Source organism: Narcine bancroftii, chromosome 3 (genome assembly GCF_036971445.1).
Source record: "Narcine bancroftii isolate sNarBan1 chromosome 3, sNarBan1.hap1, whole genome shotgun sequence".
NCBI lineage: Eukaryota > Metazoa > Chordata > Chondrichthyes > Torpediniformes > Narcinidae > Narcine > Narcine bancroftii.
Window position 1 is genome coordinate 156,564,108 of NC_091471.1, and position 24,415 is coordinate 156,588,522.

At 41.9% G+C, this 24,415-nt stretch overlaps 1 protein-coding gene across 6 annotated transcripts in view; it reads left to right on the plus strand.

Moving 5' to 3' along the window:
• The window catches only part of klhl8 (kelch-like family member 8), a 56,432-nt gene extending 32,895 nt beyond the window's left edge, over window positions 1-23,537 (plus strand). For all 6 annotated transcript variants that reach the window (XM_069925508.1, XM_069925509.1, XM_069925507.1 and 3 more), the window contains 7 exons: window positions 469-655; window positions 8,095-8,238; window positions 8,323-8,434; window positions 11,044-11,212; window positions 13,082-13,241; window positions 14,581-14,782; window positions 20,451-23,537. In XM_069925508.1, the coding sequence (XP_069781609.1) occupies window positions 469-655; window positions 8,095-8,238; window positions 8,323-8,434; window positions 11,044-11,212; window positions 13,082-13,241; window positions 14,581-14,782; window positions 20,451-20,574 (1,098 nt within the window). In that variant the 3' untranslated portion in view covers window positions 20,575-23,537. The remainder of the gene's footprint in view (window positions 1-468; window positions 656-8,094; window positions 8,239-8,322; window positions 8,435-11,043; window positions 11,213-13,081; window positions 13,242-14,580; window positions 14,783-20,450) is intronic.
• Window positions 23,538-24,415: the final 878 nt, after the last annotated feature.

Genomic DNA, 24,415 nt, shown 5'->3' on the forward strand with positions numbered 1-24,415 from the left:
GGTGTGTAATAGCGTTACGCTAACCGTGCCAATCAAATTTTAATGTAGAATTCCCTTTTTAATCTTACCATTTGCTGCATGGAACTTGTCTTGAATTGCACTGGAAGGTTTTAAACTTCATTAATGTTTCTGCAAAATACAACTGGAACTGAGCCATTTCTGACCATTTTCAGAAAGAGGAAAATAGCATCTCTGCCAGATGGATTCCTTTTTTTCTGCAGTTCCTTGCAAAATCTGCTTCTGATTTTATTGGATAGCTATATGCACAAAGGGAAGGAAAATTGAATCTTAGTTCAGTAAAAACTGCACAAACTCTGTTCTGGTATAGGAGCAATCTAGTCTCTTTTTCTAACCTTGTAACCTTGTTAACATCACAGAACTTTTACATATTTTGCTTTTGAAGTATTGCAGCTGTTTTTGCGAACACTTTGCAAAAGTTCTCTATAAATTCCTCTGCTTTGCTGGCAGGTCCGATTACCATTATTGCCTGTTGATTTTCTTATGGGGGTTGTGGCTAAAGAAAACATAATCAAGCAGAATCTGAAGTGCAGGGATCTGTTGGATGAAGCCAGAAACTATCATCTGCAACTAAGTAACCAGCCAGTGCCAGACTTTGAATACTCCATACGCACGACATCAAGAAAATGCACTGCCGGTAATGCAGCTTTTCATTGTTTTGACCAGAGAAGATGGATTCAAATGTGCTTTCTTAAGTCCTGTAAGGAGAGAAATCTGCAGATTCTTTTGTTTTGCTCCTTGGTTGGGTCATTTCCAATTGCATGTAATTTTTGAGTTTTAATTGGCTATTTTCATTCACAATCTATTAACATTTCGGATTACACTGGAAAAAATGACATATTCATTTTAAAAATGTCTTGCACTGATTTGATTGACTGTTTGATTCAACACCAGAATTCTTGTTTGTCTTCAAGGCACTTTACGTGTTACTCAAATTCAGTTGGTTGTGAAATAAACTGACCCAAGTCTCAAATTCTAATGTAACAGTTTCTTGTATGTGAATGCTGTACAAATGCACCTTAACAGAGGAACAGGGTGATATAGCACCACCATGTCCATACTGACTATCAAGCACCTTTTTAGGCTCACTCCATGTTCCTGATTCAAATGTTTGTGATACATCTGCTCGGGCAATGTGTTCCCTTTGAGGTTTTTTTGGATGGCAAGAATGTAGCATTACAGGTGAGGACCATATTGCTTAACGAGCCTACTCCACAGTTGATCCTTTGATAAGCCCATTTTGTGGCTGATTCTCTGAATGTCCAAGTTCCTATTATTTTTGGTCTTGAATGCATTTGATGCTAAATATATAGACAACTGCTGTATAAGGAAAAAGTAAACTTCTTAGCTCAGTAAGAATCCATTTAGAGCTATAGTTCTTCATTCTAGACTCTGGCTATTAAAAAGAAAACCCTCTCTGGAACCACCCTGTCATACCTGCTCAAAATCTTTCATGAGTTGATGAAATGGCCTCTAATTTTTCTTTACTCTAAGTATAGGGCAATGTTACTCATTCGCTCCTCATGAGACAAACTCCTCATTTAGGAATATATTTTTTAGACATGGAGATCACAACTGTACCCTGTACTCAAGTGAGGACTTGCTAAAGCCCTGTTGAATCTCAGCAAGACTACCTTTTGTTCTTGAACCCCTTTTGCACATGCTTCCTTCATTATTTGTTACTTCATTTGAAGTATTGTATTCCGTTCTAGTCACCCAACTAAAGGAAGGCTCTCATCAAACTTCAAGGGCTGCAGGAGACATTCACAAGGATGTCACTGGAACTAGAGGGCTTAAGCAATAAGAGAGGTTGGGAGTTTTCTCCCTGGAGAGCAGGAGGCTGACAAGGGACCTTGCAGAGGTTTATAAAATCAAAATTGCCTTGATAACTGGCCATTGTCTTTTTATCGCAGGACAGGGGAATCCAAATCTAGGCAGCAGAGGTTTAAGTTATGCAGGAAAAGTTTAAAAGGGACCTCACTAGGAGAGCTTTTTCCACACACAAGTTGGTAGGTCTATGTGTTAATATAAACCTGATGAATGGGGAAAGTTATCATGAATTAAATAACAGCGGCAATACAGAGAAATTGTGCTGAGGCATTAATTTCACTCCAGAGGAAAATGCACCAGAGAAATTAATGATTAAACTTATAGGAATCCCCATAGGAATCCCCAGAGGTATCTTTATTCTCCAGAGGTGGGTGATTTTTAAACTCACGGACCTTGACTGCTGAATGTGTAGAAGAAATGTATTAAATGTGTTGATAGGGCTCCATACCTCTAACTGCAAGACAAGAGCCTGAAGCCTCAATTTCAAGTGCCACAGTGCACTTAAAGGGACATGCACACTCCCCCTTCAACTGGCTGATCCAGCCACTTTACACATCAGATCCTTTCTTTATCTCACATACACTTAAAGTTAAGATGTATAGAACTCACCCTATTTGCGCAAACATTTCTCCCTGCAAATGTTATAACATCACTCAACTCTCAGGTACTCCCTGTGCAAAATCACATTTAAATACAATTTATTTCATAAATTGGAATTAACTGGTAGTTAAATTCGCTAATTCTACAGTATTGAAAAATGATCATTTATGACATTTAATTTTTAGCATGAATTTTAATCAATATTGGTCAGTGACTGAAGTGGGAAGTCGTGATTTATGAAATTATCTCTGGTCTCTACTCTCCCACTCCCTGCACTTCTCCCAACATTCAGGAGCTGGCACACAGTCCCTGCCTTTTTTTTTCATGTTACTCATCTACTATTCCTTTAACTGCTTGCATCAGAATGTTAGCCTTTGCTTTCTGCTTATCCTCAGATGTCTGGACAAATGCTTTTTGTGTGATCTGTAGAAGCTGGGTTATTCCCTGCTCATGCCAATTTTCTGTCTTTTGTAATTTTCTCTTAATGTCTGGGGCTGAGTTGGTAACAAAACCTGTTAGTACCAATTGTTCCCCTGCTGGGGATTCTATGTCGAGACCCCCATATTGTATATATATTTGGTCCCAAAAATTGGTCTAACTGTTCGGCACATCCCTGGGGATCTTCTATCAGGGAGGTCAGTTCTTTCTTAAAATTTCGTACTTCAGTGCTGGTCAGGGGCACATTTACGAACCCAAGACCTTCTCCTACGGGAACCTCCCGTAGGGGTCGCATCCAGCTAATTTCTGGTTTCTTTGATTTGTTTTCCTGTTCCCTGAGGAATACATCGCAAGGTTCTGCCACTTCTTCCTGAGGGGTCTCACGCTGTTCGGAGTAACAATGCTCTACCTCTACTGTTAACGGGGGTGGTAATCGAGCGCTTTGTGAGCGAGTCACCATACCACTCCGGTTCTCCTCTCTCTTCTCTAGTGGTATGGGAGGAGGAGGGGGAGGTGCAGAAGGGTAGGCAATAGGAGGGGAAGGAAAGATAGGAGCCGGCATAGGAGGAACATAAGGTGGAGGGAGGGAATGTAACACATCCCAACCCTGTGGTTCAGGGACAAGAGGTTCCTCCTCTCTCTTATTCCTGAATTCTTTCTCATTCAAAACCAACTGTTCAATGGATCCCTTGAGCCAGCAGGCTGCATATTCCCTGCTCTCAACATTGTCTGGCTGGTTTTGATAGAGCCATAAGTTCAAAGCTTCACACATCCATTCATCCTCGGATCCGAATTTTGGCCAGTACACGGAGCTCCCTTTAACCGGGTATCCCACCCATTCATTACAACAATACCTGACCGTCGTCAGTTTGTCTTTACCGCGGGTCTTTCCTGTGCCCCACTCAGATAACATCATCCCAAGCGGGCTGTACGTAGCTATCTGGTGGTCACGTCCTGTGTCAGGACTCTCATCTCTACTGCCCGCTATTCCCATACTTAGGAACAAGTAAAATACTCTTACCGAGTTCTGGCAGTACTGCTCTAGCGCGCGTCCTTCCGCCGTTTGTTCTCAATGCCTCTTCTCGGATATCACTCGCTTCTTCCACTGACCAGCCACCCGTCGCCCGTGAGTCCAGCTGAATCAGCCGGGGTGCACCTACTCTCGTCGTCGGGGTACTCTGTCAGTGGAGGGAGTGTGATCCCGGACGAGCCCCCATTTGTTAGGAATTAAAGTACCTTTAAAGAAATTGCTCGAGACAAAAATTGAGAACAAAGAACATTTATTACTACAACAATGCAAAGTTGGGTGCTTCCCCTTACCCTGGGAATACACACACACACTGGGGCTCACCCAACTTTTATACAGTTGATTTCAGTGTAGGAATACCCTCCCCCTTACATTCTTCTGCCTCCTGCTGGAGAGGTTTGGCATTAGGCAATCCTGCCTGCCTACATGCAATTTCAGTATACTTGGAGAACCAGGGGGGGGGTATCCTGTCGGTGTCCCTTCATGTCATTGTCCTTATTCACACCTTCCTGATTCTCGGGGCTACAGTCTCTTGATATGCAGAGTTGACTCATTCTATCTAGGGTTGGCTAATTTCATATGTATAAATCTGTGTATGGTTAGCTAATTAGAAATGTATGACTTGGTACTTCTGTCCAGGGCTAGGAGACCCTTATCTGATCCAGACTACCTCAACTTCCTACATTCTATTGTACCTTACCATTCCTTATCTTAGTCCTATGGTCTTGTCACAAAGACTAGAAGATTCTTATGTTAATCGTGCTGACTCTGCTTTCCTGCATCCTAAGCCCCAAGCTTATCCTGTTTGAACTGGTTACAGCTATTTTACTGATGAACTTCAGTTTCTTCCATGTTCATAATTTTAGATCAATTTTCCCATCTCTCACATATGGAATGAGCTGCCAGAGGAAGTAGTAAAGCAGATGCAATTACAATGTTTAAAAGGCATTTGACAGGTACATGAATAGGAAACATTTGGAGGGATATGAACCAAATGCAAGTAAATTGAATATTTTACATAGAAAACTTGGTTGGTGTGGACAAATTGGACTAAAGGCCCCGTTTCACTGCTATAAATGTCTAACTCTAAATTATTTTCTGCCCAACTTTTTTCTGTTCATCGGCATTTTCTAGCTTCCAACTGTTTAATAAGAACTTGTATTTTCTCCCCTTTTGTACAAAAGTGCAGGATCTAATACAGTGGTTCTCAACCTATTTCTTTCCACTCACATACCATTTTAAGTAATCCCTGTGTCATCGGTGCTCTGTGATTAGTAAAGGATTGCTTAAGGTGGGAAGCGAAGGTTGAGAATCACTGCTTTAGACCCAATTGTTACTGAAATATTTTGGTTGAGAAAAATTGTCATTGGCCCATTTCCTTTGGAGTTATGAAACTTTGCACTAAACGAGTCAATGAGGTACAATTTAAAAAGAGGTTTTCAAACTTTTTCTTCCCACTCGCATACTACTTTAAGCAATCTCTTACTAATCACAGAGCACCCATGGCATAGGGAATACTTAAAAGTGGTATGTGAGTGGAAAGAAAAAGGTTGAGAACCACCTGAGCTAACACCTTCCCACATGATGTTCCATGTAACAGTTTTGCTCAGTCACCTGGCCTGCCTATTGCCAGCTTTTTGTGTTCTCCACACAGCCTTTGTTCCCACCTATCTCTGGCTCATTACTAAATATGGATGTGTTACATTCAGCCTGTTCATTCAAGACATTATTGTAAATAGGTGAGGAGTTGGGAGTGGATTACTGTGGAACTGCAAGAGTTAATGTAAGTCGAGGTGAACGTGTTTAATCAATGCCTTTAACCAAGCCTCTGACCTTGTAAATGGGGCGGATCATCAAGTGCTCAGGGATGGATGTTCCAGTGTGGACTTTGCACAGGGTACTTCAGGGAGCACAACTCTCTCAGAATAGACAACGAGGGCCTGCCCCAACCCACTCCTTCAACACCATCCCCTTTCACCCCACCCCCACCCCGGGTCTCTCTGACCTAGAAAGTTGTCAATATGCCAATGTCATTGAGTGTTTGTGAGTGTCTTTGATGCACAACATATCAAAAAAAAGTCCTATTTATATTCTTCGCAGCCATCAATTGCTGCATTTTATTCAATGGAGACATCTGTAGCCGTGGCAGGTTTAATGGTGCAGTTGGGTGGGTGGGCTTCTCAACCTGAGAAATATAGAAATTAGTGCTGCCCTGGGCTCCACTGGGGAAAGTGGTAGATCAAAATGCCAGCTTAGGTCCATACAAGAACTGGAAGATGGGGTGTTGTGAGGTAATGTGGGTAAGACTTGGAATTTATGCTGGTAAGCTATTGGCAGATCTGATTCCATGATTTAACCACAATCCGCAGCCCCAATTTTGCGATTCAGCCTTGCTTATGACAAAATACTTTTTGAAACTTTAACTACTCACCCCTCTCTCTCCAAACCTGTCTTTTGTAAACCCCACTGCCTACATCTTTATAAGACACTTTTAGATTTGTCGAAAGCTATTTTCCCCTTGCAAGACCAAGTTGACTCTGCCTATTATATTCTAATTTTTCTAAGAGCTGTTACGAAGGCATAAATGATGTTCTAGTATTTTGTTGGTGCCACATGTTTTATAAGCTTACTAACTCCCACTGTTACCTGGACTAGACTTCTTCCCACCCTGTCTTCTGTAATAATTATTTTCCTTTCTCTCAGTTCCTCCATCGCTGCCTCATCTGCTCCCAGGATGAGGCCTTCCATTCCAGAACATTTGAGATGTCCTTTTTCAGAAAATGTGCCTTCCCCTCGACTGCCATTAACTCAGCCATCACTGCATCTCCTCTATTTCCTGCACATTTGGCCTGGCCCCTTCCCACCTCCCACTCACAGATGTAACAAGGACAGGGTTTCCTTCATCCTCACATACTACACAACTCGCCTCCACATTCAACATTTAATTCTCTGCAATTTCCACATCCTACAATGAGCTTCCTCCACCAGACACATCTTGCTCCCTCTGTTTTCCACAGGGATTGCTACCTAAAGAATTTCCTTGACCATCGTACCTTCCCACTAATTCCCCCTTGGTACATACCTTGGTGACCATAAGAAGTGCTATATTTGCACCTTTACCTCCTTCCTCGCCACCTTAGCCTCCAATTGCCCTTCGAAGTGAACCAACACTTGTGAATCTGTTGGGGTTATTCACTGCATCTGGTGCCCCAATGCGATCTCCTCTGGGAGATTGTTTCATTGAGCATCTTCACTCTGTCCTCTGCAACAACAAGGATGTCCCAGTGGCCGACCATTTCAATTCCACACACCTTCCCCACACTGGCATGTTTATTCACAGCCTCGTGTGCTGCCAAACCTTGGATACCCACAAATTGGAGGAACTACACATTGTATGCTGTCTGGGCATTCTCCAATCAGACCGCATCAATCTCTACTTCTCCAATTCCCGTTAACCCCTCCCCAGGCTCTCATTTTCCCTGTCCCTCTGTCTCCGTTCCTCCAGCTTACTTCTATTAAAGAGAGATCCTTCTGAGCTCTTAGCCCTCTGCCCCTAACCTTCTCAGCTTTTTTCTCTTCTACCCTCTTGTGTATCCTCTCACCTGTCCACCTGTGCTCCCCACCACTTACTCTTTCCCCCCCCCCCCCCCCAACCACCTTTTTATTCAAACATCTGCCTGGTTTTCAGCACTCCTGACCAAGGACTTCTTATGGATGCTGCGTGAACTGTTGAGTTTCTCCAGCCCTTTTGTGTACCATACTGTCAGGTTGTTTGGCCTTCACTTCCCTTTCTCTCTTTGTCCTCTTTTCTTAAACAATGGCATTATATTTGTTATCTTCCAATCTGCTGTGGGTTTTTGTTTCAGAATTGCAGGAATTTTGAATGATTATTACTATAACATTAGCTACACAGCTTCCTCTTTTAACCTATTCGATGTTTTGTTAAGCTTAGTCCCCTTAATTTATTTAGTACTTTGTCTTTAGTGATGTTAATTAATTTATGTTGATCACTCCCATTTAACTCTTCTGTCTAATCTGCTGCATTTATTGTCATTAGCACTGAAGACGAAACAAAATATTAGATTATTCTCAATTATGTGGCTGTACAACTGTAGGATGATTTTTTTTAATGAAGTTTTGAGTAAATCTGGTACCCACATGTTTTCCTGCCTTTGTTTCAGGTGTCATGTTCTGTGTGGGTGGCAGAGGAGGTGGAGGTGATCCTTTCCGCAGCATTGAGTGTTACTCCATTAGTAAAAACTGCTGGTTCTTTGCACCTGAAATGAACAGTCGGAGGCGACACGTTGGAGTAATCTCAGTGGATGGTAAACAGCGTTTCAAATAATTATCCTATCTATGCCTGATTAAAACCCGTAAGAATTCAAATATTTCTTGCTTGTTGAATACAGGGAAAATCTATGCAGTTGGGGGTCATGATGGAAATGAGCATTTGGCCAGCATGGAAGTATTTAATCCAATGACAAATAAATGGATGATGAAGGCATCAATGAACACTAAACGGTAGGGTTATCTTGAGATTCTGCCTCAAAATTCTGAATGCCTTCATTTTACAATTAATCAATTGACAGCCAGCAGAATTATAACAGTACAGGGAATGGCATTTCAGTCCATCGACTCAAAACTGGCACTTGTTTTGACCAATGTGGTCACTGCCCATCTTTTCCCTGCCCTTCTCCAGATTCGTCCTTTAAGGTCCTGGTTCCCTGTCAATTATGGAATTGGTATGGTGCCCTCTGTAATTTGTATGACTTGAAGCACTAACTATTCCAGTTGCCCCAAGTTCTATTTGTTGATCTCTGTGCATCTAACACTGCTGAACAACATTGGTTCCTCGCCCTGTGTGTTTTTAGTTTAATTCTTCAAAGTCCTTGCCCTCCTCTACTTGAGGACCCCCTTCTAACCTTGTTTCTCAGACTCTTGGTTCCTCTGATTCTGGCCCTTCTCTTTCCTCTCATTCTCCATTGACTGCACCCCACTACTGGAATTTCATTCTCAAACATCTGCCCCTCCCTCTTCCTTTCTTTTGAGGCCCTCATTTTACATCAAGTCCATTTCCCTCTCGTGCATGTGAACCAGCAGATGATCTTACTAAGGTGTTTTTAAAGCTTCTGCTTCTCTTTGTTCTTCCACTACAACTACATGACAGCTGAAAGTGGCTTCAAAGGTGCCCTTCGTACTGTTATCTTTTTAAAAAAAAACACTCATGCCTGAAGTAACTCAGCAGGTCACGCAGCATCCAGAGGAGGTGAAGAGTAACCATGTTTCAGGCCTGGTCCCTTTGATAGGTCTTAAAAAAAGCAAGCAGATACCCCCTTCCCGCCACTTTCTTTATTTGGGCATCCTGACAAAGGGCCTGTCCCAAAAAGTTTGTTACACTGCCTATGGATGCTGCGTAACCTGCTGAGTTTATCCAGCAGGTTTGTATATTGCACCAGATCCCAGTGTCTACAGATTTTCTTGTTTATCAGTAATGGCTTAACTGTGCAGTAAATCCACAGCAACTGAAAACCAGCTCAGGAGGGATCTATAAAGCAACAGTAGAAGAATATATCTTTGAACACTCATTTCCATTATTCAGTGCATGTGATAACAATGTGATTTTGATAAGCACAAGAAATGTAATTTCTTGTGGATGACCCTGTCTGGGTGCCAGGTTATGATGTTGCAGGTGATCATGGGTTCACGTGGAAGAACGTTAAACTTTACCAGCATTGCAGAGTAAACAACTGAAAGATGGTCAAATATTTTGAAATTCTGGTGCAAGAAAAAGCCTTGCTGGCAAGTTGTTTTCTATTTTTCTTTTCTGATTTAAGAGTCTTTCTCCAAAATACTGATTTATTCTCTTATTTGTAGTTTCTTCTGTTTTGGTGTGAACGTTGCTGGTAGGCAGGCTATTAGCACTGAGGAATGAAGTAATTTAACATGGCTACATCAGCAGCTCCCTGATGTAATGGCTAAAGGAATATCGACAGCGTGGAGATGAAGTTGTTTGAAGTAAAGGACAACAGAAACTTATGGTAAATGGTTGTTGTTCGAACTGAAGGATAGAAACCAGTGGCATTCAAACAGATGCTTTTTTAATCGATATTAATAATCGAGAGTGAGGGTACAAACTGCAGTTTTTCCATTTGTGGATGACAGAAAACAGCAGTGTTGCGAATTGCTAAGAGGATAGAAATAGACTGGAGCTTGATGCAAATAGATTGGAAATGATGTAAACAGACTGGAGTGGGTAGGTGAATGGCAGATGAAGATTAATGTGGAGAAATGCGAGCAGGTTTGTGTACAGGTCATTGAGAGTGTCAGAGCAGGTTTAGAAACCAGCTAATGAGCTTTGCACAGTTCTGGGCCTCATCAGTGGTGATGAAGTATCTTTAAGCAGAGAAGTTGTGCCAAACCTTTATAAACACTGGTTGTGCTTCATTTGGAGTATTGTGTTCAATTCTGATCGCCATATTCTCACAATCATATGAAGGCAATAGAGAGGGTCAAGAATCAATGCACAAGAATGGTTCTTGGTCAGAGGGATTACAGTTACAAGGATTGGTTTGACACTGGGGCTGTTTCCTTTGAAGAGAAGGCTGAGATACAAGTATTGAATGGTGGAGGGCTGAGGCAGAGAGGATTGTAATAGGGTATCCCCTTTCAGTGGAATGGTTTGGTCTAATGGTTGTATGTATAAAATAATATGCAACACTTTCCAAGTTTGGAATGAACTGCCACATGAAGGAGGCAGCTTCATTTGTGATGGGAGAGGGAATTGGATCTAAGTAGTGAAAGAAAAAGGGCCAGAGGATGGAGTTGATCTGAAAGAGGCAGTGTGGACATAATGTGCCAAATGACCTCCTTCTGTGCAGTAAGTATTTTGTGAGTCTAGATTGACACATCCCAATTGTGCATGATTACAATCCTTCAAGTTGCCTGCTACTCCACTACATTTGCATGTTTCTCATTGCCACATTTGCTACTCTAGCAGAAATTGTACGCTCTGTCCGGATTGAGTGAGAAGCAAAAATTGTTGATTTAAGTGGTGTACTTTTTGTGTGTGTGTGAGTTTTTGGTTAAAAGTTACTGTGGTTTTGATGTCATTGTGATTTTATTATCTACAGGAGAGGCATTTCATTGGCTTCCCTTGGGGGCCCAATTTATGCAATAGGAGGTCTAGATGACCATACATGTTTTAATGATGTTGAGAGATATGACATTGGCTCAGATCTGTGGAATTCTGTGGCAGCAATGAACACACCAAGAGGCGGTGTTGGCTCAGCTGCTCTTGGGGTAAGTAGTTCTTGAATATTATTGTTTCTTTGAAACTGAAGGTTGATGTGTTACGAGCCCAAAGGACCCCAAAACCCAGCAGCAATAGACATTCACCAAGACAAGTGGTTTTTAAATCAAAAGTTATTTTTAATCAACTTCAAACATGAAAAAAAAGATCAAACTTTAACTTAACTCTATTCTTATACTATACTCCATACTAACGCAAATTACCCCCTTCTAATTCTAAGCACACATGTATGTAATGTGTGTGTAAATTCAAGAAAAGTTCTTTGGTTCACAGTTCAATCTCACTTCTCCTCCTTCCAAGTTCTCTGGTTGCAGGCAATCACCATACTGTGCACAGAATTTAACATGTATAAAGTTCACCAGGCTTGGTGCTTGAAAGGTAAATGTTTACCGCTCAGGAACGTTCTTGTCGGGTTTGCACAGAGAGATATTTGTTGCTCCAGGATTTCCACAACTGAGGTACCACCACTTGTCACCTCAGGGTCTCGCTGATGAAACTTGCCCCATCAGGGTCTTCTAGATGGTAACCTCTCTCTTCAAGCTACCACAGAGTTCCATTCCTTCCTCTGCTTTCAAGACAGATAGCACTTCCAGCCATCTACTGCTCTGGAACTTGCTTTCATCAATTTCAAACAGTTTTCCCTGGATTGCACTTGTCAGTGTCCCACACACTACTGACTGACTGAACTGTTAACTCTCTCTCTCTTCCAACTGCAACTCCAAAGAGAGCATGTGACTCATGTCTTGCAAAACCCCCACCTTCCTGAACAAAACAATAGTTCCTTCTTCTTCTTAAATTGTTATCTTGGGTAAACAGTCCAGAGTTGACCTTTCTGTGAGTACTTTGCAGAAAGGGTACTGATGGACAGCATGACTCCAGCAAGACAATGGTCAAGCATTTTATGAAGTCAGTTCAATTAACACCTACTTGTGAAAGGTGCTTACATTCTCCTGAATTCTTCAATCTTTCAAATAAGATCTGTTTTAAAATGTGTGTGACCTACTCTAAATCTGATAAATTCTCCCCAAATATTAATATTGTTACAGTTGGATATTAGATTTAGACATTGATATCAACAATACACGTGAGGAGCTCCCAGAGGAAACCCATTTGGTCATGGAGAAAATGTATAAACTCCTTACAGACAGCAGGGATTCGAACCCAAGTTGCTGGAGTAATAGCGATGTACTAACCACTACACTGCCCTTTCGTTTCCGATATTCCCTGAGATGTCACAAAAATGAATAATAAAGCTAATAAGGGGAAAGAAAAGTGGCATTCATCTTAAGGGCAGCTTACCTGATCTTCATTTCTGGGTCTGCCTGATTTTTGGCACTCGTGAATAAGGGCTCAGGCCCGGCATGTTGACTGCCTTTTACTTCCTGTCAATGCTGGTGTCCTGCTGAGTTTTGTGAACTTTATTCTGCTATAGTCACATTTAGAATAGTATTAACTGTGTGGAGCAGTGCTCCACATTACTAAAAAGGATACTGAAGCACTGAATCAGATGTAAAAAAAGAGAAAAATCAGAAAAGAAAAAAAATGAGCAGATGCTGGAAATTGAAGATAATCATAGAAAATGTTGGAAACAGCAAGATCTGTGGAAAGGGAAACGAAGTTAATGTTTTAGATTGAAGAAGGGTCTGCTTTTTACAATAGGATGCAGTAAGTATTTAACAGAAAGTTTTATTTAAAAATAAACTTGTATGTGTTTACAACCATAAAGTAAAAATGAGCACTTTCCCACTGATCCTGCCTGAGGAAAATATTTGTTCCATTGTGTGACTTTCCATTCCACCTCCTTTCCCTTCAGATTCATGGGGTTGAATCTAATTCTTTGCACGTTTTTCCACATTTAGAACTATGTATATGCTGTTGGTGGCAATGATGGAGTGGTAAGTTTGTCCAGCGTCGAGAGATATGATCCCTACTTGGACAAATGGATAGAGATTAAGGATATGGGACAAAGAAGGGCTGGAAATGGAGTTGGTGAACTGAATGGCTGCTTGTATATAGTCGGTGAGTGTTAAATTATTGGGGCACTTTTGGAGAAGGGTTCTAATTCACACTGAAATAGTAATTGGAATTTGTGTAAATTGTGCCGATGGTTCAGGAAGATGTTGGCCAAGCTGACAGGAAGTATCCTGATTAACTGTAGGCAGGCAATGGAGAATATGGAAGAATTGAAAGGCAATAAAGATGGAGGAAGAGCTGCTTTATAGTGACGCTGGTTTTCTACCATTTAGCCTTCTTGGTGCAATTAAAAATGAAAGAAACAGGAGTTGGTCATTTAACCTTTCAAGGCAGCTTTAGCATGCACCAAGATCATAGGCTTATCTAGGGTATGGAAGGTGGGGCAGAGAACAGGGGTGCCACTTGCAGGGGCCACCACTGTCCTCATCTTATCCACCCAATAATTAATCTCCATCCTCCCAGAGATGCAGTGCTGTGATGACGGAGCTCACTTGAGCGCCCCTGAGCACAGCTCCAGGCTGGCATCTCATCGGGCCTCTCATCAGCACCAGCGGCTCAATGGGGGAAAATGGCCGTCTTCCCTACCCATAATCCTCCACGCAGCTGGAACCGCCATTTTCCCCATTGATCCCACATTGAGCCACTGGTGCCGACGAGTGGCCCCGAAAGCTGAAGTGGCCCAATGAGGTGCCGGAGGCTGGAGCAGCCAGTGGTCAGGCTGTCAGTGGGTGGCCGGTGGAGCTGATGGGCCCACTGGCAGCCCACCCAAGCCACCCACTGACTGCCCCACTGGCAGCCCACTCCTGTCGTCCCCTGCACCTTCCAGCCGGGAACAGAATGGCAGGTAAGGAACACAGGCTTCTAATACATTAACACAACGCATGTGTGTGTGTAACGGGGATATGTCAGTTGACAGTGGCCATTCGGTGTGTGGCAGTTTTTGGGCTTTTTTGGGTGATTGGAAGTCTCAGACATTGAGAAGGGGCCTGCTGTTTACTGAGCCAGGTAGTCGTTTTTTTTTATTTAAATTTAGTCATGGTAACAGGCCATATCGGCCTACGAGTCTGTGCTGCCCAATTTGAACTCCATTAACCTACACCATCGGTGTGTTTTTTTTGAATGGTGGGAGAAAACGGGAGCCCCCAGAGAAAACCCATGTAGACGCAGGGAGAATGTATAAACTCCTAACAGCATGGGATTCGAACCCAAGTCCACTCTCAATCAGTGGTGCTGTAAAGGGGTTGCGCTAACCATTTTGCCAACCATGCTGCCCTTTCACCTCTGATGTTTCGCAAATAAATGTTTCAGCTTTTCCACCATGACATAGGGTGGCTTGATTTTTTTTTGTATCATTTTGTACTCATAATTTGTTTGTTTTATTTAGGTGGGTTTGATGATAACTCACCACTTAGCTCTGTGGAAAAATTCGATCCTCGTGAAAACAAATGGGAACATGTGTCTAAGTTGACAACACCCCGCGGTGGAGTTGGGGTGGCAACTCTGATGGGGAAGATCTTTGCAGTTGGTGGTCACAATGGCAACGTTTATCTAAACACTGTGGAAGCGTATGATCCGGCAATGAACAGGTAAAATGTGGGTGGCCCCAGCAGGTGTGTGAGCGATAAATGCAACAAATGACCCATCTTTGATACTGAGGAGTTCTGTATATATTAAGTGTTGCTGTGCTTTTGCAGTGTCACTTGTTAATGAGGATTTGCCTGACCAAAGAACAGTCTACTTGAGTAAAATGAAGCTCAACGCAAGGCAGTTTCATTTTCTCAAACATGAAAAGGGGCCCCACCTTTTGATCGTTCTTGAAAAATTGTCTTCTCTACTCCCTGCAGATATTACGAAAAATTCAATAATTTATCTGTGTGCCAGTTTTAAGGAAGGAACTTTATTTTGCATTTGCATTTGCTGATGGTTCAAAATTGACTCCAAGCTGACTGGCTGCTGTATTTTTATGGCCCTGCAGAAATTCCAAGTTTATTTGTCATTTGATTGTATGAGTATAACCCGACAAAACAACATTTTCCAGTCTTCAGTACAGAACTGAGCAAACCATGTTACAGATATAACACACATACAGACAAAGGATACATATACACAGTATGCATGTACATGTATAAAAATAAATATTATTAAAATAAATAGTAGAGTCACGGAGAGGTGTTTCAAGAGTCATTCAGCAATTTCACTGCCTGTGGGAAGAAGCTGTTCCTCAGCCTGGTGGTTCTGGCTGATACTTCTGTATCTTTTTCCTGATGGGAGTAGCTGGAACATGCTGTGCACCGGCTAGTTAGGGTCCTCGTTTAAATAACAATCCTAATAAATCACATCGATGCAGGGCAGGGAAACCCCAGTGATCCTTTCTGCCACTGTTATTGTCCTGCAGAGTGATCTCCGATCATATGTTCTACAGCAACTGTTCCACACTGTGATGCAGCCATCCAAGACACTCTCAACAGAGCTCCTGTAGAAAGTTGACAGATGGTTGCCAGTAACCTTGCCCGCCTCAGCCTTCTAAGGAAATCTCGTCGCTGTTGCAATTCCCTGACAAGTGAGGAGACGTTATTTGTCCAAGATAGATCACTCTGAGCAACTTGATACTTTCCACTACTGAGCTATTAATGTGTAGTAGAGGTTGTTGTTCCTGGCCCTCCTGAATTCCACAGTCATCTCTCTTGTCTTGTCCACATTGTTATTCTCACTCCATTTCAAGAGATTTTCTACCTTTGTAGTGCAACTCATCGCTATTGCTGATGAGGCCAACTCCTGTCAAGTTGTCAGCAAACTTGATGACTGTGTTGGTGCTGGATCTGGTGTTGCACTCGTGGGTCAGTAGCATGAACAGCAGCAGGTTGAGCACACGGCCCTGAGGTGCGCCAGTGTTCAGCTTAACAGTGCTTGACGTTCTGCTGCTAACCCAGACAATCTGGTCTTTCTGTTAGGAAGTCTAGAATCCAATAGTAGAGAGGGGTGTTGAGTCCCGGCGAGGACAGCTTCTCCACCAGCCTATGGGAATGATTGTATTAAACACCGAGCTGAAGTCAGTGAACAGCAGCCTGGCGTATGAGGCATCGTTCTCCAGGTGGGTTAGAATGGAGTGGAGGAACAAAGCTATAGCAATGTCAGTGGAACTTTTCCATCTTTTCCACTGAGTTCAATGGCCAGAATTGGTAGGTGTGCTTTGATATGTTCCATCACAAGGCACTTGAAGCATTTTATGATAGTGGAGGTTAGTGCCTCTGGGTGATAGTCATTGAGGCCTGTTACTGTCACCCTCTTTGGTACCGAGATTATGGTGGGTACCATGAAACCGACAGAGATGATGGACTACCGAAGATCTTTAAGGATCTCTGTCAGTTGGTCAGCAGAGTCCTTCAGTACCTGGCCAGGGATGTTGTCAGGTCCCGCTGCCTTGTGTGGATTCTCCTCACCTCCGTCATGGCTATGCAGGGGCCTGTACTTGGAGCTTTCTTTGGCATCAGTCTGTTTTTTTTTTGTCGAACTGTGTGTAGATGATGGTGGGCCTGTCTGAAAGGGAGATGTCATTGTCACTGACTCTCTTATTGTAATGACACTAGTATTGCATAGCTGACTATGGAGCCTCTGTGCGTGGCCCATTTCGGATTGCATAAGAGAGTTCAACCCTGGCTGATCTTAGCCAACTTGTCTCCTGTCCTGAAAGCTGCATCTTGAGCTTTAAGAAAGGCCCGGACCCCTGTGTCCAACCTTGGTTTCTGGTTAGCCCTGGTTGTGTAACATTTGATCTCAGCGAAATCCTCAATACGCTTGCTGATGTGGCCAGACACTGAGCTCGTGTACTCGTTGATGTTTACATAGCTGTTGTACCCCCCAATCCCAGACCACATTCTGATCCCCCTTTGAACTGACTTTGTTTGTTTTCCAGCAGTCTGTTTGCTGGGGTTAGAAAGACAAACCTATGGTCTGACTATCCAAGGTGGGCATGAGGGGCAAACTTATTTGCACCAGGGACAATCTTGCTTGTCCTCTTCTCTGTTGGTGAAGTTGACATGCAGTTAAACCCGTGGTAGAACAGTTTTCTATTGGTGTGGTTGAAGTCGCCAGTTGCAATCATACAATCCTCAGAGTGGGATGTCTGGGCTTCACAGATGGCTTCGTAAAGCATCACCCTCATTGCCGAAGGCAGAATGTAGACTGCAGCAATTAGCGTGACCATGAATTCCCTGAGCAGGTAGAAGGGTCTGCATTTCATCATCAGACACCCTATTTCTGCTGTGTAGAAGGCCTTTGTGCACCAGTTCTCACTAATGCAAAGGTGCAGACCCCCATCCTCGAGTCTTGTCAGAAACAACAGCATCTCTGTCTGCCTGAGAGGGTACAAGGGCTGGATGGCTGAAACTGGAATGGAATCCTGGAGCTATGTTTTTGTAATCCCCAGAGCACAGCAGCCCTGCATTTCTTTTTGGTTCAGGTGCAGCCTCCAGTTTGAAAGTCCAGGTCATATTTCTTATTCGCTCTGGTGTGCATTGTAGACAATTCATGTAGGGTAGGGAATTTCACCATTGTTCAGAACCGAAATAGCCTCTGCAACTTTATGCACCACCATTATTTTGCAGGTTGGTTATAGTCCTGGTGTGTATCCAACTGCTCACAGGTGTGCATTCTCAAGTGCTCTGTAAAGGAAGCCATCCTCTCTGACTGTATGCACTATACTGCAGTGCAGGTGTGAATCCTTGCTCTCTCTTGCAGCATTATGGGTGCAGGTGACTTGATTTAGAACAGCCACTCAATGCTGAGATGAGAACCTTGGGTTTGCAGAGTCTCAAATGCTAGCACCTACTTTTGACCTTGGTGGTCTCTCTGAGAGCTGTGGAGCCAAACAAGGGGAGGAAAGAGAGGCTTGTTCAAGTTCCGAAGGATCTGGGTGGTCTGTCAACAAGTGGAGAAGCTGCTGCCTATTCCCAGTAATGGCCCTATACTCAGTCATGGTTCATCCCTGATCCCCCACATTCACCACTGGGTAGATACATCACTTGCCTTGGGCTGCCCATCACCAGACCTGACATCCATCCTCAACTCCGGGCTGATTCATTGCTGACCTCGTGCTAGATTCACAGCACATCAATGCAGTCAGAAGCATCTCGACACGTATGCCTTTTAGCACAGATTCCATTTGCACTTCTGTGTTTGGGACAGCAGCTGAAGCAAAGTATCAGAGTACTGAGATGTATAAATGGGCTAACAGATAGGAACGGATGGGCTCAGAAGATCAGACAGAATTTATGAGGAGAAATGGTCAGTTAGCATTTCTCAGTCCTGAAACCTCATCTGTCCATTTTTCACCATGGATACTGCCTGATACGCTGAATCTCTCCAGCTTTTCTTTGTTTGCTCAGGTTTCTTGTGTTCTCTGCATAATTTGGGCTCATTGTCAACATGTACTGGTCCTTAACTGATTATTTTTTTAATCCATTCTATCTATTCTTCCTGTTCAAGAGTGCAGGGGAGTAGAGGAGGCTTTGGTGTTCATCATGACAAATGAAATATTTTATTCTCTTGAGGGCACTGTGAATGTCAGCCCAGAAAATGGACAAAGCAAAGCTTCATAAAAAGTTGGCTCCATTCCCCATGTAGCTGACCATTCAATCTGCTGCATGCCACTGATTTTCATTTGTACTGAGCATCTGATGCCTCTCGTGTCAGTGTCCAACAATAGTTGGCCAGCATTGATGGATTCCAGTTACCCTGATACGGTACCACTTTTCCATAGAGCTAAAACCTTTAACAGCGTGTCATACCAAATCACTATATAAACATGGTGAGAGATTGAGGGGTTTTTTATTAAAAGGAAAAATACAAGTTCTTGATAGTCCATAAAATGAGGGAAAAAAAGCCTACAACACTGGGCAACAAATGTTTTCAAAAGATTTGCTTCCTAAAAATAAAATGGGGATGATGACAGACTTCAAGCTGAACACAAAGATAATTTCAGATTTGCTGTCTCACCTAGGAAGTTGGAGATTCATTAAATTTACTTTTATTTAATTTAGCAGGTTTAATCGCATAATGAAGGTGGCACAGTGAGTTAGTTCAACTGACCTAAAAATGTTTCGCATGTGGCGGCAAGCCACCGTAGAGATCGAGCCGGCACATCGCGTGGCACACATGGTAGTAAACAGCAGCATAACACACTGTAGCACGTCCCTTAACACAGCGAATTGGCGCGGTTGAAAGCTGGAACAGTACAAGACCAGCAGCCCTAAAATGGTGCTGGCCAGCTAACAGATCAACAACAGGCTGGGGAAGAAGGGTGTTCACATGCAAGAATGTTCCTGCCCGCTATTATTATTCATGCAGCTCATGTCAGCCAATCAAACAAACGATGGGAACTCCAACTGTATAAAAGGAGCCTTTCCAGCCTCAATAAATCTCAGAGATTAACCTCCCACACTGCGAGTGTGTGTTTCTTTGTAGCAGTCTGCTACATGCCACCGATTTTCATTTGTACTGAACATCTGATGCCTCTCGTGTCGGTGTCCAACAATAGTTGGCCAGCATTGATGGATTCCAGTTTCCCTGATACGGTACCACTTTTCCATGGTCACAGTGTCCTGGTGAAACTTTTCACCATGTTCGTCATCGACTGCACCAAGATCAGGAGGGAAGATGTCCATGTGCAAATGCAGAAATTGAATTTTCAGTGACATGCTGCACTTCATGTTTTTTTTATTCTTGAAGCAGGCGTAAAATGTGACAGGAAAACACAAAATTGGTTATATCTTAAAAGCAGTATGTGGTAGGAAAATTTTAAGGTGATTTTGTGATCAGCAGCTGAAAATCCATAAAGTACACTCAAAAGTATTCAGGAAGCAAAATCTTCATTGTCCATTGTAGCACAAGATTATTTCCCAGGGAAAGGGGTTGTGTGTGGACACATCCCTCCAAAAACATTTTGTATTTATTGAGACATTTACTGATATTAAATACTTCTTGAAAATGACCATTACATTTTCTTTTCATCTAGAAAGGCAGGGCGATTTATTCAGCTTAACTGAGAACTACATCATTGCCGTTATGGAATGACTTTATTATTGTAAAGGTTTCGAAACATGTTTCACATTTAAGGAAACTGTCAGATCGAGAAACTGAGCATTTTGTACACTGTTCATGTAATTGATATATCAGAGTGCTGTGTGGAATGGAGAAATTAATTGAGATATTTTCCCCACTAAAGTCTCTTTTCTCATGATGTCTTATGAATTGCAGGTGGGAGTTGGTTGGATCGATTTCACACTGCAGGGCTGGTGCTGGGGTAGCAGTGTGTTCTTGCCTTGTCAGTCAGATCCGAGATATTGGCCTTGGATCCAGCAATGTTGTTCACTGTATGTAATTTCTGCAATCAACATGGAATACAGTTGTTTTCTGAAATTAGTAATTTTGTGCAGGAAAAATCCTATTCCATGTAGAATGAGAAAGAAGACGAGAAGGATTGGTTTCAAAATTTGGTTTAATTTTTAACGTGTGCAAATGTAATTTCTTACAACGGTTTGAAGTATGTGCATCATATTTAATGATTTTACAAACTGAATGCATGTTGTTCTGGCACCACCCTGGCTAGTTCCAACTGGCCTGTATCTCTCATGGGATGCTGTAAAATGGTGGAGAATGCATATTGACTCTTGCTTTCTAAATTGAACTCAGCAGTATCAACCATTGGTTGACCTGTGCCGAAGAAATCTCAATCAGGTATAATTTAGTGGTGAAATTAATTTCTTGTGTCTGAAGAATAATAAAGCATAGTGGCTATTTTAAAATATGGCCAGGGAAAAAACTCAAACTTTATAGATTTTATTTCATATTTGGGAGGGAAAAAATGGGTTTGTCTATATTGAGGTTTCTATTTCACTTTTTCCCTTCTGCTTAGTCTTGTCTTTTTTCCAGAATTATGTCAGGTTTATGGACTTCTTTCCCTGACCCTCATCTCTTTTAAGGTCCCAGAATGCATTTAAATTCCAGGAAGTTTGGCATGGAATTGAACAAGTCAAAAGTTAATAGTGCACTGTTCCTTTATTAGCAAGTGTTTTTACAATACTGGTTGTACCTCTGTTATCTGGCACTCTGTAGTCCAGTAACTCCCATGGTCCAGTACGCTTAGGTATGCACATCTTAATGTACGTTCAGGCAATGTTCGACCACATACATCTGTGGTTCTATAATTATTCAGTTATCATGAGCAAGTCTGCAGCAATTTAGAAAAAGCGATCGCTAGCCATAGGAAATTGTATACTGTATACCCACACTGATCCGACTGCGAATCTCCCTCCCCACAGCCCTGAATCAATCCCAACTAATCTCACTGCCCCGCTCTCTCCCCACAGCCCATGTCAGTCCTCACACTAATCCCATTGCCCTGCTCTCTGCCCACAGCCCCATGTTGGTCCCCACACTGATTTTTACTTACAAATAAAAGGTTTAGAGGTACACTACAGTATTCCATATAGCTTTGCTAAGTATATAATATGGTGTTCATATAACTTCCACATTGCATAACACCAAATTTCAGAGTGTATCGTGAACATTAAGCGGTGCATACCTGTGTACAAACTCCTTACAGACAGTGAGGAACTCAAACCCTGGTCCCGGTCATTGGCGCTGTAAAGGTTGAATCTGCTGCCATTCGTACAAACTCCTTACAAACAACATGAGGCTTGAACCTTGGTCCCGATCACTGGCGCTGTAAAGGCATTGCACTAACTGCGCCGCCCCACAGTACTATTTCCTGTTTTAAGCTTTGTTTACATGGGGGATTCCCTTAGGGGTCAATTTCTGTTTTCCATCATTTTCTGTGGTCTGGCAATAGCCAGGTCCCAGTGTCGTCAGATTAAAAAGGTATAACATATTTTGTATTAATTTAGAAATCTTGTCAGTGTTTTGAGTTTAACTTGATAACCATGTTGAACCTCTGCATAATGATCTATATCTTTGAACCTGGGTTATCATCTTGTATCATTTTCTAAAACTGCCAACATCCAGAGAACACTACAGCCTAGAAACAGGCTCTTCGGCCCATCTAGTCTTTGCTGAACTATTATTCTGCCTAGATCCATTGACCTGCACCCAGACCATACTCTCCCACTGCGCATCTATCCACATTTTTCTTAAATGTCAAAATTGAGCTGGCAACCACGACTTCATCTGGCAGCTCCTTCCATGCTCTCTCCACAATCTGCATAAAATAACTCTCACCACTATTTCACAGATCCATAATGAATTATAGTGAATAAATTTGACATTTATTCAAATAGATAACTGTGGGTGTTTATTTTGTGAAAGATGTATTTGTTTCAATTTCAGGGTAAAGGGGGTAGCTGGTTTGCTGAAATAAAAGAGGATAAACACCCACAATAACTCTCCTACCTAAACTTTAGAAAGTTTTTGAGGACATTGTGTACTCACACAGAGTTCCTGATCATACGGGGATTCATTAATAATCTTTACCCTAGAGAATGAACCCTAAGGACATATTCATCCCTTTTGCTATTTGTAGCCATGTGACATTTGACAAAAGTTATGTCAAGGAAGAATTTTAGGTAATTACAGAGACAGCTAAAAAAGGTGAGAGAGAAGAAATCACGAATTGTGATCAGAAGTAGATGGCAAAGTAACGCATAAGAATCTCTGACCTCAGGCTTTTAATTTGAACTATAGCAATAAGAAATGTTTTGGCTTGAGCAGTCTATACCCGTCAAGTTGCAATTTGCTGTATCATCCAAGATGATGTTGAAAAGCCTCAAATAATAGTCACATGAATGATTTCAGTTATTAAATACCTATTCCCCATCCCCTCGCTAGTTTAGCAAGAATTCTTTCTGGCTTGAGGTAAATAGAAACAAAGAAAATTCACATTGTTATTTAACTTCAGTAAATTTAAACAGTGTGTTATTCAAAGAATATAGATGCATAAAAAGATTCATGAGATGATCCAAGCTAATGGTCTTTGGTGTCACTTTGGGTTAGATTTCAATGTATTAACAAGCACCAATAATTGCTACAAGTTTAAATTAAAACAAATCTTTGGATTATTTGTAATTAGACCATTTGTTTTGTAAAACTCTGCTTTTAATGTTATAATTGGTAAATTGTTCAAAACACTTTCATTATGGTTGTGTTACAAAATTTAATGTAATGAAATTTGACTTTTTTTGTAAATGTCTATTTAAGTTTAAATCTTTTGCTAACTTGAGGCAAAGTATTTTGCAGCATCATAATCTTTGTGCATAAGAGACAATTCAAGCACTGAGATTGTCTATGAACATTATCTATGGTGTATTATAATAAAACTTTACACTTTTACGCATGTGCTGTCAACTTTTTTATTGCATCCTAATAAGTAACTGCTCTGCAATTACACTTCTCTACCAATCCTAGTGTAAAACTATGCTTGTTCAATATTTAATCTTCCAGCACCTCTGCTTCCTGAATTGAATTATATGGGTATGATGTTATTGATCTGGTAATATGGACTTAAAAGTTCAAATGTTATTGTCAGAGGGCATACATGACATCACATACAATCCTGAGATTCGATTTCCTGTGGGCCAGGCAGAATTTCTAATTACTGGTAACTTTAAACTGTACTGGAGAAGAAAGAAATGTAAACAAACTATGCAAATACTGAATTATAAATAGTCAGTAATAAATGAGCCATGTACAACTCCTTAGATGAGTCTCTGAATGAGTTTGTTATTCAGGACTCTGATAGTTGAGGGGTAGCAACTATTCCTGAACTTGGAAGTGTGAGTGCTGTGGCACCCGTACCTGCTTCCTGATAGTAGCAGCGAGAACAGAACAAGTCCATTCATGTTCCACTACTCATCTGCAGAAGTTTGCCAAGGTTTCTGATATCATGCCAAACCTCTGCAAACTCCTGAGGAAGTAGAGGCACTGACTTGCATTCTTCACTATGGCATTAATATGATGGGTCCAAGATAGATCCTCCAAGTTAGCGATTTCCCCCAGTAATTTAAAGTTGCTACTGTGATACTGAACTCAAACTAAAGAACATGATCTCCTATTTCACTTGGGTAGCCTACAACCCAATCGTCTGAACGATGAATTTTCTGATTTCATAACCAGAGGTTCCTTTGTTCACCTTTCCCATCTGTTTCATCTTATTACCATGCCACGCCACAAAAACTCAGGTATTTACCATTCAGTTTATGACATCAGTG